Source organism: Pithys albifrons, chromosome 1, assembly GCF_047495875.1.
Source record: "Pithys albifrons albifrons isolate INPA30051 chromosome 1, PitAlb_v1, whole genome shotgun sequence".
NCBI classification, from domain to species: Eukaryota; Metazoa; Chordata; class Aves; order Passeriformes; family Thamnophilidae; genus Pithys; species Pithys albifrons.
Genome location: NC_092458.1, coordinates 2,131,799 through 2,146,238, shown reverse-complemented (window position 1 = coordinate 2,146,238; position 14,440 = coordinate 2,131,799). Strand labels below are relative to the sequence as shown.

Genomic DNA, 14,440 nt, shown 5'->3' with positions numbered 1-14,440 from the left:
AGGTCAATTGCCATAATACTGTGGATCACAAAAATATTGGCTAGGTCTTGCTGAAATCACCTCAAACAGAGGTGTCCATAACGAAAAGAAAATTTACCAGCTCTACTGAATTACTGAAGGTCACCAAGACAGAACACTGAACCTTGTAATCTCAAAACTATTCAGTAACAAGGTCTATAACACAAAACCTGCTGCTTTCCACTCCAAATACAATGTGTGCCTTCTTTGTCTCTTTGGCACACAGAGGTATATGTAATATATTTAATAAAAGAAAAAAGTTGCATTAAAATTGCCTTGGAGGAAGAACTGGAAAATTATATTTATTAGATCATAGCAATAACATGTACAGAGCTCTGAAACAACAGTGGTCAAAACTGTATAAAGCAGAAAATTGTAACTTCTGACTTTAGCTACATATTTTAAAAGACTAGGCTCCCTCTGCTGTCAAAAATGGTCTCCTGGGAGGTATTTAAAAGTAGGTGTACACTGCACCATGGCAACTAGAGAGAGGCAATTCCTTAAAAAGCATCAAAGGAATTCTACAAAGGAAGTCACCTTAATACAGCCAATATGTGTAGGACCTAATGGTAATTCCTGCAATGTCATCCTTCATCCAGTGGGCCACTGATGCAGCTAAACAAATTATTCATCCAGTAAAATATTCTTGAACCACTCAACATAATGGTTCAATACCAACAGTGAAAGTCTGCCTTAATTGTCAAGAGCCAGAGAAAGTAACAGAAGTCATTGGGAAGGAAGTTTCAGACCTGAGGATATAGTGCAGCTCTCTTATCCTGCACCTACAGAGATGGATGTGGCTAAGCATGAATGTGCTCTGCCTGTCTTTTGAGATGGTTGGGCACAAATCAGGACTATCTGTGACATTACAGAGATGCACTAACATAGCATTGTCCCTAAAGCAAATGCACTCTGCACTTCTGCTGTGTCTCATAGCTTATGACACTGACCACAACGTCGTATTATTTTCATATCTGATATGAAGGCCCAAGACAGTTCATATCCAGACAGCTCATTGTCAATTTGCTTTTGCTTATATTTGTCCTCATAAATATTTGCATTCCCATAGTTCTAAAGCCCACGTATTCATAATCAAGCTCTAACATTTCCCAGACATTTCCATGAAAATCTTAGTTTGTACAGCAGAATAAGACACTACATGATAATTCCTGTATGAATGTAGTGCATTTTTGTCACTGAGCATTTTACAGTAAAGTTATGCTAAGTTATGCTAATTGTCAGGCTTGAAGGTTAGTGATTTAAAACCATACAAGATTCTTTTTCAGCTGGCAAACTTTCACAGATGATCTCTGCTACTTATTAAAAATAAATTATGAATTCCTTATTTTCACCTTGTGTTACAATACAGGCACTTTCAATTCCCATACCAAGAAGTTTCTGTTTTAGACTCTAAAACTACCACATAACGGTGATTTAACAAACATAACTCTCTTTCCAAAAGCTACAGTGTTATTTCTCATCCTGCCTCAACTTTGCTTTTTAAGTTTAACAAATAACACTTGCAGCTTTTCCAGTTAGAAGATGATCTTATATATGTTTCCCTATGAAAAGAGACATCTTTATGGCTATGTATAAAGTAAAAATATTTTCCAGCTTTTTCTGTTAATCAAATCTTTCTAGTTATAAACTAGGCCACAAAAACAATCTATATATTTTGGGTTTTTTTGCATCATAAATATTGGCAGAAAGACCTATCTAGATTGTCCATAATAAAAAATTTCATTATACCTGCTTATTATATACTTACTTGTTAGCAATTAAGCAACCAATGAAACTTACACTAACTTGATGGTGTGATATTATGGGAGCAAATTAAGTGGCAAATCTGTTGCAAGAATTTGATTGTAAAACAACTGCTACAGAGAGTATTTCTATACTGTAAGCAAGGAATGGGAATAAATTAACAACTAATGTTGGCTGTAAGAGTCAAGGATTATACATTGCCCTTTTCCAAATCTAAAAGAACAACTTGAGTCACTGTGAAAGAAAGCTAGGGAAAAACCTCCCCTGCATGCAACTAAGGCATGGTAGCTATTTTGAGATAAACATTTAAAAGGAAAAAAATTCCTTCTGCCATTGGGGATGAACTAATCTGTTCTGGTTTTCACTTTCACCTTGAATCCTGAGCCCAAAGGCCACTCTTGTAGCAAGACTTACAACCTCATCAGAAATACATGAGCAGATGTCTTGACAAAAGAGAACAGCCACTATTTCTCACTTTCTCCCAAAACACCTAAGCCTTCCACCAGTTGCTTTTCTCCCTACACTGAAACAAAACCAGTTAACATTCATTTTTGTCATTCACTTTGTCAGAGTTAAGGCAAGGAACAAAGAAATGCTGACTGGACTTAGTGAAAGAGATATATAACAACATGTTCAGACCTAAATTAAACCCTTTATTTTGTTACACTTTCTAGGTGAAGATTATTCTCCCCTAATTTTTTCTATCTAAAAGTAATGTGTCTAGTCTTATCTTGCCTTGTCTTGAAGAGTCAGTGGACCCACTATATGGTTCAACAGCTATCTGTGAGAGAACTGCCTGGGATTACTCAACTGAGAAAGAAAGTAACAAGTACTGTAAAATAGATAACTAAAACTTGGATGGCTAAAGGTAGGCAAGATGACTTGTCTTCAATGGCAAAAGATACATTATGAAAAGATAACTATACCCTTAATACATCACTTGGGCTGAATGCAGATGTCTTAGTATTATATCTATATACTTTCTAGTAAGCAAGCAGACCACAGAAACTGGATCTCATTCAGATACCATAGGCAGGCATGTCCTCAAGGCTTACTGGTTCTGCTGTAATACAGAACATAGGCAGGTTACTGTCTTGGTTTGAGATAAGCAACTGCCAACCCCCCCAAGCACAGAGAGAAAAGCCTCCCTCCTAACACCAGGGAAAGGGAGGAAAAGAGAGGGGAAAGGAAAAAAAACACTTCAAACTGCATTTATACTAAAACTACATATATTTTTCACAGAAAGAAAGAGACAATTAGAAGAGAGTACAAATATTCACTCACACAAGTCTGCAACAACAAGTTCCCCACCTCAACTTCTTAATGAACACACAAATTCTACTGTCCTAACTACACATTACTTAAGAAAATACTTATTCCCCAGGGAGACAAACCCAAGCAGAAAGGAGAGACCCAGAACAACACAATTTACTTTCCTGAGGTACCCTGTGAGCCAGTGGTGGGCCTGGTCCTCTCCATCCCCCCTGGGACAGCATCGTGTGTCCTCCCAAGAGGAGGCTGAGAAGCCACTGCCTTAACCACTCCCACACTGGTTCCTATTCCCTGGAGATGATGCCATAATGTGGTATGGAATACAAAATTACTGGCTAGAAGAGGTCAGCTGTCAGCTCAGCCCAGCTCAAGTCAGCTGACAGCTTCAGCCTGGTCCAGACTTCAGAGCCCAAATCTAGGCCCACCTGGGGGAACCCATAACACAGAACATAGGCAGGTTACTTACACTTGAAAAATTCATGCATTGCATTTCTCCTTCCTATTATCCTGATCCATGAATTGGGTTAGTTCTCAACTCAACAGAACATATCAGTAAAGGATTAAGAAATCTACCACAATGTGGTGTTAGAAATATAACTACAAAATATTATTGCTCTGACAATGAATCGATTCCTTATGTATAGTAAGTGTTTTCCATTAGGTCTTACCAAGCTAATTTAAGGTCACTCAGAAGTAGTCATTGTATAATTGCCCAGAAATGAAAATAATTCTTAGTATAAGCCTATATACTAGTTCTTTATGGTTTGCTCTTGTTAATATAAAAATGTCTAGTTGTCTGCAAGTTTTATACAGCCATCAATCTCTTTTTATTGTCATTATTAACGATTTGCATTTATTTTATATAAGATTGGCATATCACTTTTTTACACATTTCAGAATTATCAAGAAACACTTTGTAAAGATGTATGATATCAACTTTCCTGCATTCCCTCATCACATTTAATTTTTAGTGGATTTGAGATTAATTAGATGAGTAGTCCATAATGTATGCCCTAAAAGATAATTCTTAAATGAGATGTGAAAAAGGCCAAAATTAGTTGCCTCACTTAATATAAGACATTCACTAGAATTTTAATTCCTGATCAAGAAACAGATTCAAAAATACTAAAGGTCTACAATATTAGTAAGATGCTAGTATTTTGCTTTTAAATTATATTCTTTTGAGTATTTTTCTATTTTTTTTCCTGCCTTACAGTCAATACTTTTTTGATATTCTCTACAAGTGATTTGCAATTGCTATAGAAACTTTCTTAAATTACTGTCTATTCTGGAAAAGTTTGTTGTACTTTATGGATTCAAGGATTTTCAGCAGGGTTAGAAATGTTACTTTTAGGGAGCACAGGTTGTTCACAGAAGCAAGACTGAGGCATAAATATCCTGGGAAGACAATATCTGCTATAAAACAATCAAAAAGTTATTTTGATTTCTAATTAAAAGGAGCTCATTACAAAGCCAGTTGCAAAATATTTAGATATGAATCCGGACTTCCAGGAAATCCATTTTACACAACATAATTCAATGTAAGTATTTCTAATGGTTTCTATGAGATTTAGGCTAAGTTTTCTGCTGGTAACTACGGGGGTAAAGAAAGCTGTTTTGTTCTTCCATCTGTCAGCATGACAGTTGACTTTCATTTACTTAAATATTAATCTCCATGCTATTGCAAGCATTTGATTTCCTAAACCAATATTCAGAAACAAACACAGTTCCAGTATATTTGTTTTTGTAACCTTTCAGACATGGAATACTCACATTCCCTTAGACACGCTCCCTTGAAAACAAGACAGTTCCAATAATAATCCCCAAACTGTCCTAAAACATCATCATCAATAGCATATCTCATAAACACAGCTTCGTCCACGTCTCAAGGGTAGACTTACACTGATCCTTTCACCCCTTACAGACACAAACCGCTGGAAGCAAAATGCTAAAGGCCATATTGTCTTCCTTCACCTCCTCCCCAGCACTCCTGTGTAGTACAAACGCACCTCACAAAACAGCAGAAGCTACAGGGATCATGGAGAGTTCAAAGAAAACCTCTGAAAGAGTGACACAACAAGACTGACACCACAAACAAAAGATTTAAAAAAAAAGGCATGCAATTCCAGACAGCCGTCAAACTCATCATCACCTTGAATTGCTGTCCATCACAACAGAGAACTCCCCCAGGCAAAAGCCAGCTGGACAGTAATTATACTTTAGTTTCTAGTGCCTTTATCTGATGACCTCAAAATACTTGACAAACACTAATTCATTTCACCTCACAGGACTTCTGCTGCTGGCTAAATACCACTATAGTCTAAATAAGGAAAAATTAAGTGTCAGAGATGTAGTCCAAGCTTTCAGCTAAGAGTGAAGCACTCTTCTTGCTATGCTCCAGTGGCAGAAAATGCATATCGGGAGACCCCAAAGGTGTCTCAGAGATTACTCAACTAAAACAATAACAGAGGAGGTTCCAAAGGTTTCTCAGAGCTCAGTCTACCAAAGCAGTAACAGTTCAGACAAAGCTGATCTCTTGCAAAAACACAAAAGCAAATATACTTTTATTATTTTTTAATTTTTTTAAAAATTTTATTTATTTTTTTTGTGAGGGTCTTTGCTTCAGTCTTTGTTTCTAATATCCTTCCTTTTTGTACATGGCATCATGACTAACAAGAACTGTTCTTACTACACCGGAACCAGGCTTGCTTTGTTTAAAAAAAGTAATAGGCATAGACAAATTTTTAAACATTATCAGATTTTAAATCTTGAGACAAAGCAGAGATCACATGAAGACTAATGAATTAGATGTTTTATCATTCTCCCTGATTGCAATTTTTTTAAGCTTTTCTCTCTTCTCTCCCCATGAATCTAAAATGAAAGCTAATGACTGCATTGGTGAGGCCACACCTTGAGTGTTGTGTTCAGTTCTGGGCCCCTCAGTTCAGAAAGGATATTGAGGTGCTGGAGCGGGGCCAGAGAAGAGCAACAAGGCTGGTGAAGGGACTGGAGCACAAGCCCTATGGGGAGAGGCTGAGGGAGCTGGGGATGTTCAGCCTGGAGAAGAGGAGGCTCAGAGGTGACCTCAGCACTGTCTAGAACTGCCTGAAGGGAAGTTCTGGCCAGGTGGGGGTTGGTCTCTTCTCCCAGGCACTCAGCAATAGGACAAGGGGGCATGATGGGCTCAAGCTCTGCCAGGGGAAATTTAAGTTGGAGATCAGAAAAAAATTGTTTCCAGAGAGAGTAATCAGGCATTGGAATGGGCTGCCCAGAGAGGGGGTGGATTCACCATCCCTGGAGATTTTTAAACACAGATTGGCCGTGGCACTGAGTGCCATGATCTGGTAAATGGACTGGAGTTGGACGAAGGGTTGGACTTGATGATCTCAGGGGTCTTTTCCAACCCAATCGATTCTATGATTCTATGATTCTATGACTGGCTAACAGTGGAAATAACATGTCTAGTCAAATCTGCAAAGTGACAGCTGTTTACCAATATTTCAAAACAAATAAACAAACAAAACCTATAAAAGTTACCAAGTACTGGATTGCAGGACAATACCAGTTCATTAAGTATATTTTTTTTTACTTCTACTTACTTCTGGTTACTGCTTACCCACCTAGAATCCTATCTCATCCTACGGTACAGCACAATAATTATTTGGACATTAAATTAATTTTTGCAGAATATTTATAATGCATATAAGAACATTTTCTGAGAAGGGATATTTCTAAACATATGTGGAGTGCAAAAATTATATTCTAGAAAATAGCAACTTATTGTCTTTTGAAGTAGCATATCAAATGAAATTTTAATGGCATTTTCAGCATAAAAATTCCTATGAATGGACAATGGAAATGAATGAAACTAGTCACATATATATATATATATATATATATATATATATATATATATATATATATATAATGATTTTCATTATCAGATTAATGTCTTAGATGCTCAGAAGAATTGTCAAGGACTTTACTGTGGTAATTCCATAAATGCTTGAAACTATGACTTTTATCTAAGGAAAACTTTTTTGTTAAGTCTTAAATTACTCATATTGGAAAAAAGGTACATCCCACAAATGGTCACAATTTCTGTATCACTGCCTGTAATATCTGAAATATCATCTAATTAAAAAAATTAAGAGTAAATAAACTCTTCTTTTGCTGCACAATTCTAAAATTTGTAAACATGAGCTATCTACTACAGAGCACAAATAAGTTTTCTGGTTTGCTAGCCTCTGTCTGCTGTGTTCCTAAACAGGAGCCGTGCCTGAAATATGAAATAAGGTTGGCTATATTTTGTATCATAATATGATTCTCAGATTACAAACATCAGAAATAATGTACAAGGATATTAAAAAATAAGCTATAGAAGATCACAGCTTTATTTAATTTCAATGGTTTCTATACTTCTCTTGAAGTGTAATACACAAAATTATAAAAAGATGACACGAAATTCAAAGCTGCTAACAATTCTAGCTATGATTCTTAGATATAAAGTGAGAACTGCCCCTCAAACTAGCAAATCCTCAGCAATTAAAAGGGATTTCACTCTGATGCGTCCATCACATATTCAAATTTTGAAATCAATAACAAATGTACAAATCCATTAACCATCAGATGAAGAAGACCTGAGCTGAACTAGTGTTAGTGTCCAATGATGAACTGTTTTTCCTGTCTAAAGTACCTACCCCATGCTAATGGACTATTGCCTACAATATGGAGGGGTGGAAGACAGCCCTGGAAAGAACAAAGACTGTTTAAGCGCGGAAATAGATAGATTGAAGATATGAGTGATGTAATATGGTATGGAATAAGGGGTGGAATATGTTATGGGTTTAGCCAGGTGGGCCTAAATTTAGGTTTTAAAAGTTCAGCTAGGCCTGGGAATTGTCAGCTGACTTGAGCTGGACTGAGCCAGCTCACAGCTGACTTCTTCCAGCCAATAATATTGTATTCCATACCATACTACATCATCTCAAAGGGTGTAAAATCCAGTGTGTGGGAGTGGCTTGGTCAGTTCCATCATGGCTGCACTAAAGGAGAGCATCTGGCAGCTCCTCTACTATGCTGGGCCCTGCTCCTGTTGCCTCTGCTTGCATTTTGTTTGCATTCAGGGAAGTAGAAACATTTTGTTGTTATACTTTCTCTTTCTTGCTGAGTGTCTTTTGGAGAGCTTATGAATTTAGAGTAATGGGCTTTGTATTACTGGGAAGTGGGAAGTTATTTCTTGTTATACATAACTTGTGTAAGTGTGTGTTATATTGTAGTATCCTCTTAATTTTCTCCTTTCTGTATAAATACATGTAGTTAGTTTCAGCATAAACCTGACTTTGGAAGTTTTTTTTTCCTCTCTCCCTCTTCTTTTCCCCTTAGCTGGTTGGGGGAAGGAAGAACCCTTTTCACTTTGTCTTGGACAGTTAGCATTTTGACAGCTCAACCCAGGACAGACTAAATGCCTAAAACTATTTCAGGGTAAAAGTATGTTGTTTACAATGACATAGGAATATGATGTCGGATTTGGGTCCAATGCAAGTGGTATTTGGTCAACCTTTTTTCTACAAAATTGCTTATAAATTAAAATACAATTCCCTATAAATGTTCCAGGCTTATTACAAGAAAATATTGCTTGTGACCCTTAAAGGTATCCCCACAAAAAGAACACGGACAAGAAAATAACAGTAGGCCAAATATTCATGGATCCATCAGAAAGAGCATTTTTTAAAAGTTACTTACGCCTGTCGCTCCCTGTACATCTTGTTCACTTTCTCCCACTGGAAGTTGAGCTGGCTCAGCTTTTCTTGTATATTCTCTGCTTCCTTTGGTGTAGCACTTTTCAAAGCCAAAGTCTTCTTATTGTGAATAATTTCTACACGATCTTGCAGTCTTCCCAGGCTATCTTTAATGCTCTGTAAAATCAAGATATTAAAAAAATAAAAACAAAACATTGTTTTTATAAATAACAACTACTTTTTCATAAGCAAAAGAAAGTGGTGGAAAAAGCTAATGAAGCAATAACGTTTATAATAACATCAGTTTTACAATAACCAGGTATAATAACTGATATAATGCTTTTACTGTGCCTTATATTTTACCCATCTGCCACTATTTTCCTATCATTGTTCTGCCTCATGTTTTAACACTGATGAATTTCTTGTTTTGGTTGTTCATTCTTTTTCCTTTCTGTTAATCAAACTAAATAGTCATTTTCAATTTGTTCCAAGTTACTGGACACTGTATCCTAACATTTTAAAACTGCATCTAACAGTACTAATTTTGATGCAGACTTTAAGGTGTTACTCTACCAGTAACCTGAACATATAAAGTTTAGTATACACAAGGTTGCTGCAAAGATGTGTGTAGCTACTAGGAAGAAGCTGTTAGTCTTAGAAAGCTATTAGAAATTGGATAGACTTCATGGACAGCTTGAACTGAACTGAAGTATTTCCCAGTCCATGAGCAGGGAGGCCTTCCCTCTCTCCTGGCTTTCTTTGGTTTTTAGTCTAATATATGTCAGCTCCAAATGTTGATTTGACTTCTAACTCTGTAACTCCTGATTTTTCTTAATAAAGACATATTTAATATATCCATGTAAACTATACTTCGCATTTCCCCTTTTTTCAGTATTATGAATTCCTTATCTATGAATGGGTTTTAATATTATTTTAATTGATAGACACATCATCCATTTCATATGTTCTACAATTCTATTGCAATGAATATGATTTAAAACCAGTATTTTAGAACCAAGTATATAACAGAGTGTTATAGTATATCACTAGTAGTACTCATATAAAGTGACAGGGAAATAATGATAATTATCCAAATAATTTTCTCCCCCAAATTGCTGGATAAATATTTTAAAAACAGTAAGCACTTAATACAAAGTCTGAGTAACTCTGAAAACGTCATTATAATTTTATAACTAATTAATGTTATAACACTTCATTACACATATAATAGTTGAAGTCCTTACAGAATTGTGAGGGCAATGCACTGAAATAATTGCATACCTCACACCCCAGCCTCAAACCTCCCCCCCAAAACAAAAAAAAAACCCAACAAACTCTGGATTGCTAAAGCTCTAGGGCTGTAAATAGTATAACATGCTGTTCTTTGAGGAAAGAAAAAAAATAAAAAACAAGGTGAGGAAAAAGAAAGAAAAGAAAAAAGAAAAAACAAATAAAGAAAAAAACTCAAAAGGAATGGGAAGAGAAGGGGAAGGGAAAGAGAAGAGGAAGAGGAAGGGGAAGGTTAAAGGAACATTCCATAAAGCCCCTTATGATTAGTAATTAGAATGCATAGGTCTTGAGAACTGTGACATATTTAGAAGACTAAATGAACACTTATAAATAAAAAGGAAATGATAGACGTCTTCTCTCTGGGATGATTCACAATAAGGAACATGTTTCCTCCTTGTCAGCAATCCATCAAATAGAGTGAAAGCTGGCTGGGTCTGTGCCATCACTCAACAAATTCATTTGACTTTCCCAGCATAATGTCTCACACTCAGCACTCCTTACTCAGGTCTACCTAAACCTTTGTTTTACACACTCAGGCCATGGATGATTCAGGTATTCAATGTTATTAATCTGAATATAAGAAACATCAGAGGATAAAAACATAAAATGCCTCCATAAAATGCTTCCAAGATTATATCCCTTGAATACAGGAGGTAGCATTTCCACAAAACCTCGATGACTAAAAATTTGCATAATTAAAGAACAGGAGAAAATATAATTGAAATGTGCAAAGCTGCCAGGACTTAAGCACTCCAAGTAAGTACTTCTCAGTAGATCTGAATATCAACTCATCTCAGCCACCAAGAGGACACTTACTGTGATATGTTTAGCATGAAGAGTAATATATGTGCCTATGTGTATTGAAATTGTATGGGTTGTTTTAACCAAGGAGAACAATTTGCTAAATATTAAAACCAGATAAAATACATCTATGCATTTCGAATTGATAAGTGACACATCTCTTAATGTTTAAAGCTAGGGGTCTATGAATGGTTATACAGTTTCTATGTCAGATTTTTGCTTTTGTTTAAAGCACAGCTGCTCAGAAAAAGCAAGATGATACAGCTGATGTTCTATAACTTAATATAGGAATGTCCAAGAGAAAAGAAAAAGAGGGATCCTGTATATATATGTATGCACATACCCAGGTATCTCACACACATACCCCATCTTTCACACTGAAGAGAAGAGCTTCAAGCTTTAGGTAATAGTGCCTTGGGAGACTGTGTAACATGGTTAACAGAAGTGCACAAAGCTCTACGTTGTTTTTTTAAGAAAGGGATAACAGAAAATCATTAGCAGCTGAAGTGACAGTAGCCTTTAGGGAATGATCCATCTCATTGCTCTTAAAAGAGAGATCTGAGTGCTGGAGACTTAGACACCACTTCATTTTCACTACCTGGAATTTGTCTTTATCTGCCAGAAAAAGAAAACTTTCTGTAAAAATTCAGTTCATTGGCTATTTGTGTACAAATCTGTCACCAAGCACAGTGTTACTGACAGATCTATTTGGAGAGTTGTTATGGGTTCCCCCAGGTGGGCCTAGATTTGGGCTCTCAAGTCTGGACTAGGCTGAAGCTGTCAGCTGACTTGAGCTGGGCTGAGCTAACAGCTGACCTCTTCTAGCCAGTAAGTTTGTATTCCATACCACATTATGGCATCATCTCCAGGGCAGTAGGAACCAGTGTGGGAGTGGTTAAGGCAGTGGCTTCTCAGCCTCCTCTTGGGAGGACACACGATGCTGTCCCAGGGGGGATGGAGAGGACCAGGCCCACCACTGGCTCACAGGGTATCTCAGGAAAGTCAAATGTGTTCTGGGTCTCTCCTTTCTGCTTGGGTTTGTCTCCCTGGGGAATAAGTCTTTCCTTAAGTAATGTGTAGTTAGGACAGTAGAATTTGTGTGTTCGTTCAGAAGTTGAGGTGGGGAACTTGTTGTTGCAGACTTGTGTGAGTGAATATTTGTACTCTCTTCTAATTGTCTCTTTCTTTCTGTGAAAAATATATGTAGTTTTAGTATAAATGCGGTTTTAAGTGTTTTTTTTTCCTTTCCCCTCTCTTTTCCTCCCTTTCCCTGGTGTTGGGAGGGAGGCTTTTCTCTCTGTGCTTGGGGGGTTGGCAGTTGCTTATCCCAAACCAAGACAAGGGTGCATGTGAGCACACTCAGTTCTAAGTTTTGGTTAATTGAGTTTTATTGAGTGGCAGCAGAAAACCACTCTGCATTTCATGTTATGTGGTTTCACTTAACACACACCAAATACATGTTCCAGTGTGCAAAATTAAATATACACTTTTTGTCATTCCAAACACTTGTAGAATAATGCCTTATAATTATATGTATTGCAGATTCATTGATATATTCCACGCTTTTTGCACTAACATGAAAACCAGTAACAGCACAGTTAGTTATCATGGATAGCTGGACAAATTCCAGGAATTAATTACAATTTTAAAATCTGTATAGAATTATGAGTTACAATATCTGGCATGGATATTAGTGGTTTAATAAACCATTTTGAATGGGGATAGTAGCTGCCAGAATCATGGATGTATAATGCATGTGGTAACTCCCTCTATTCTGAAATAATACACAGTAGAAAACTTAAAAAAACCTGTTATGTCAGTAAGTGAAGAACTACCAAATAAAGGAAAAACAGAAGAGAAAAAGAAATCAGAACATTAAAATATCTATGTTTCAGAAACAACAACAGACAATAACCTATTTTTTTAATGAACTAAACAAAGACCCTACAGGAAATGCACAAGAAGTTGAAATAGAAAAAGAATTGTTAGAGTGATTATGCAATAAGTTACATATACAAGAAACCTGTTTCTCAAAGATCCAGATGGCTTTCCATATTAAAACTATTACATCATCAAAAAATATTATAGCTAAGTGTTAATCATGTTCTACATGTTCCTGCCAAAATTAAGAATATTAAAGAAAATATACAAAAAAGGAAAGACTAATTTGTATGGGGCCTACCACAGGTTTACAGCATTAATTACATAAAGGAAGTAGGCTTGGAAATAAGTTTTGAATTCAAAGTTAATAGAATTAAGTAATGAATAGGCAGGAGTATGACTAGAACAGTGATTCTTATTGTGAAATTCTACTAAGAGCTTTCCCACATATAGCTATAAATGCAAATTACTCCAGGTATGCAGCTTAATTTTTGCAGACTTATTTTTGCTATGTGTTAGCAAACAGAAATATGTATTAATTTTAATTATCTGGTTAATCAATGTATTTATATCAGCAAATACATCTCCCACTAAACAATCCAGATCTTGAAGAAGTCAAGTAGCTTGCATGACATCATCAGTACACAGGAAAACTTTCTCATAGAATGAGCAATATCAGCAGATTAAGTTGAATATATGGAATTTTTACCTTCATTTAATATTTGAAACATCCATTGCAAGGCATGATAGACAATTTTTCCCTATATTTGATCATGGAATAAATCCATTGCAGTTGCAATTACTTCTGTGGAGGTAACTCAAAGACTGTGAATTCCATCAATGTGAATATCATCAGTAGCACACAAAGGTACCAGAATGTTTGTGCTTAAAATAAAAGTTGTTTTTTTGAGAGTATATCAGGCCAAATTGACTAATCCATTGATCTGGGAACCACAGTTTTCCACAAAAAACAACTTGAATTTCTTCTTTGACAGAACTGTAACATTTAAAATGGTTTGTTAACACTGTAAGTGCAGTGATGAAGAAAACCTGAGGCACTATAAATCCTGTTACGTAAATGAGCTTGTGATAGGACAATGAAAACATTGCAATGCTGACTTCATGTGGTAAAGTGAAAAGATTTAGTTTTCCTATCTGATCTTTTCACTCCATAGGGCTTAAAATGAAGAGAACAACATGCCTGAGTTTCAGTAGATTTACTAAACACGCTCATAAAAGCATTGCCATTTAATAAATGTTAGAAGCTATCAAATTTATGCTGTAAAATATCATACTTTTCTATTTCACATGCCTTTGATATAAAAAGTCAGTGCTTGAATTATCTATGACAATTAATATTAGCAATTTTTAATTTGCATTCAATATTTGACCTATTTGATAATGAGCAATCATATTTACTTTGGAGAAAAACATTCAATGCTGTTACCCCCAATTCATGTAAATAAGCTTATTTTTTCTCTTTAAGGATTAATTAAAATGGATTCTTTCAGAATGAGAGTGGAAAAAATTAAAAAGCTCAGTTCTAAACACAAAGCTATTCGTGACAGTTCCGTAATTTGATTCATGCAAATTTGTCAGGAAAAAAAAAAATCAACCACAATTTAATTTCAAACCTTTCCCAACCAGCTGCTGAACAATTTATGCACTACTTT

At 35.9% G+C, this 14,440-nt stretch overlaps 1 protein-coding gene across 11 annotated transcripts in view; it reads right to left on the bottom strand.

The window, feature by feature from the left end:
* Nucleotides 1–14,440, bottom strand: part of DMD (dystrophin) — a 1,187,916-nt gene that overhangs the window by 652,948 nt on the left and 520,528 nt on the right. For all 11 annotated transcript variants that reach the window (XM_071568723.1, XM_071569521.1, XM_071566241.1 and 8 more), the window contains one exon: nt 8,800–8,972. In XM_071568723.1, coding sequence (XP_071424824.1) covers nt 8,800–8,972 — 173 coding nt within the window. The remainder of the gene's footprint in view (nt 1–8,799; nt 8,973–14,440) is intronic.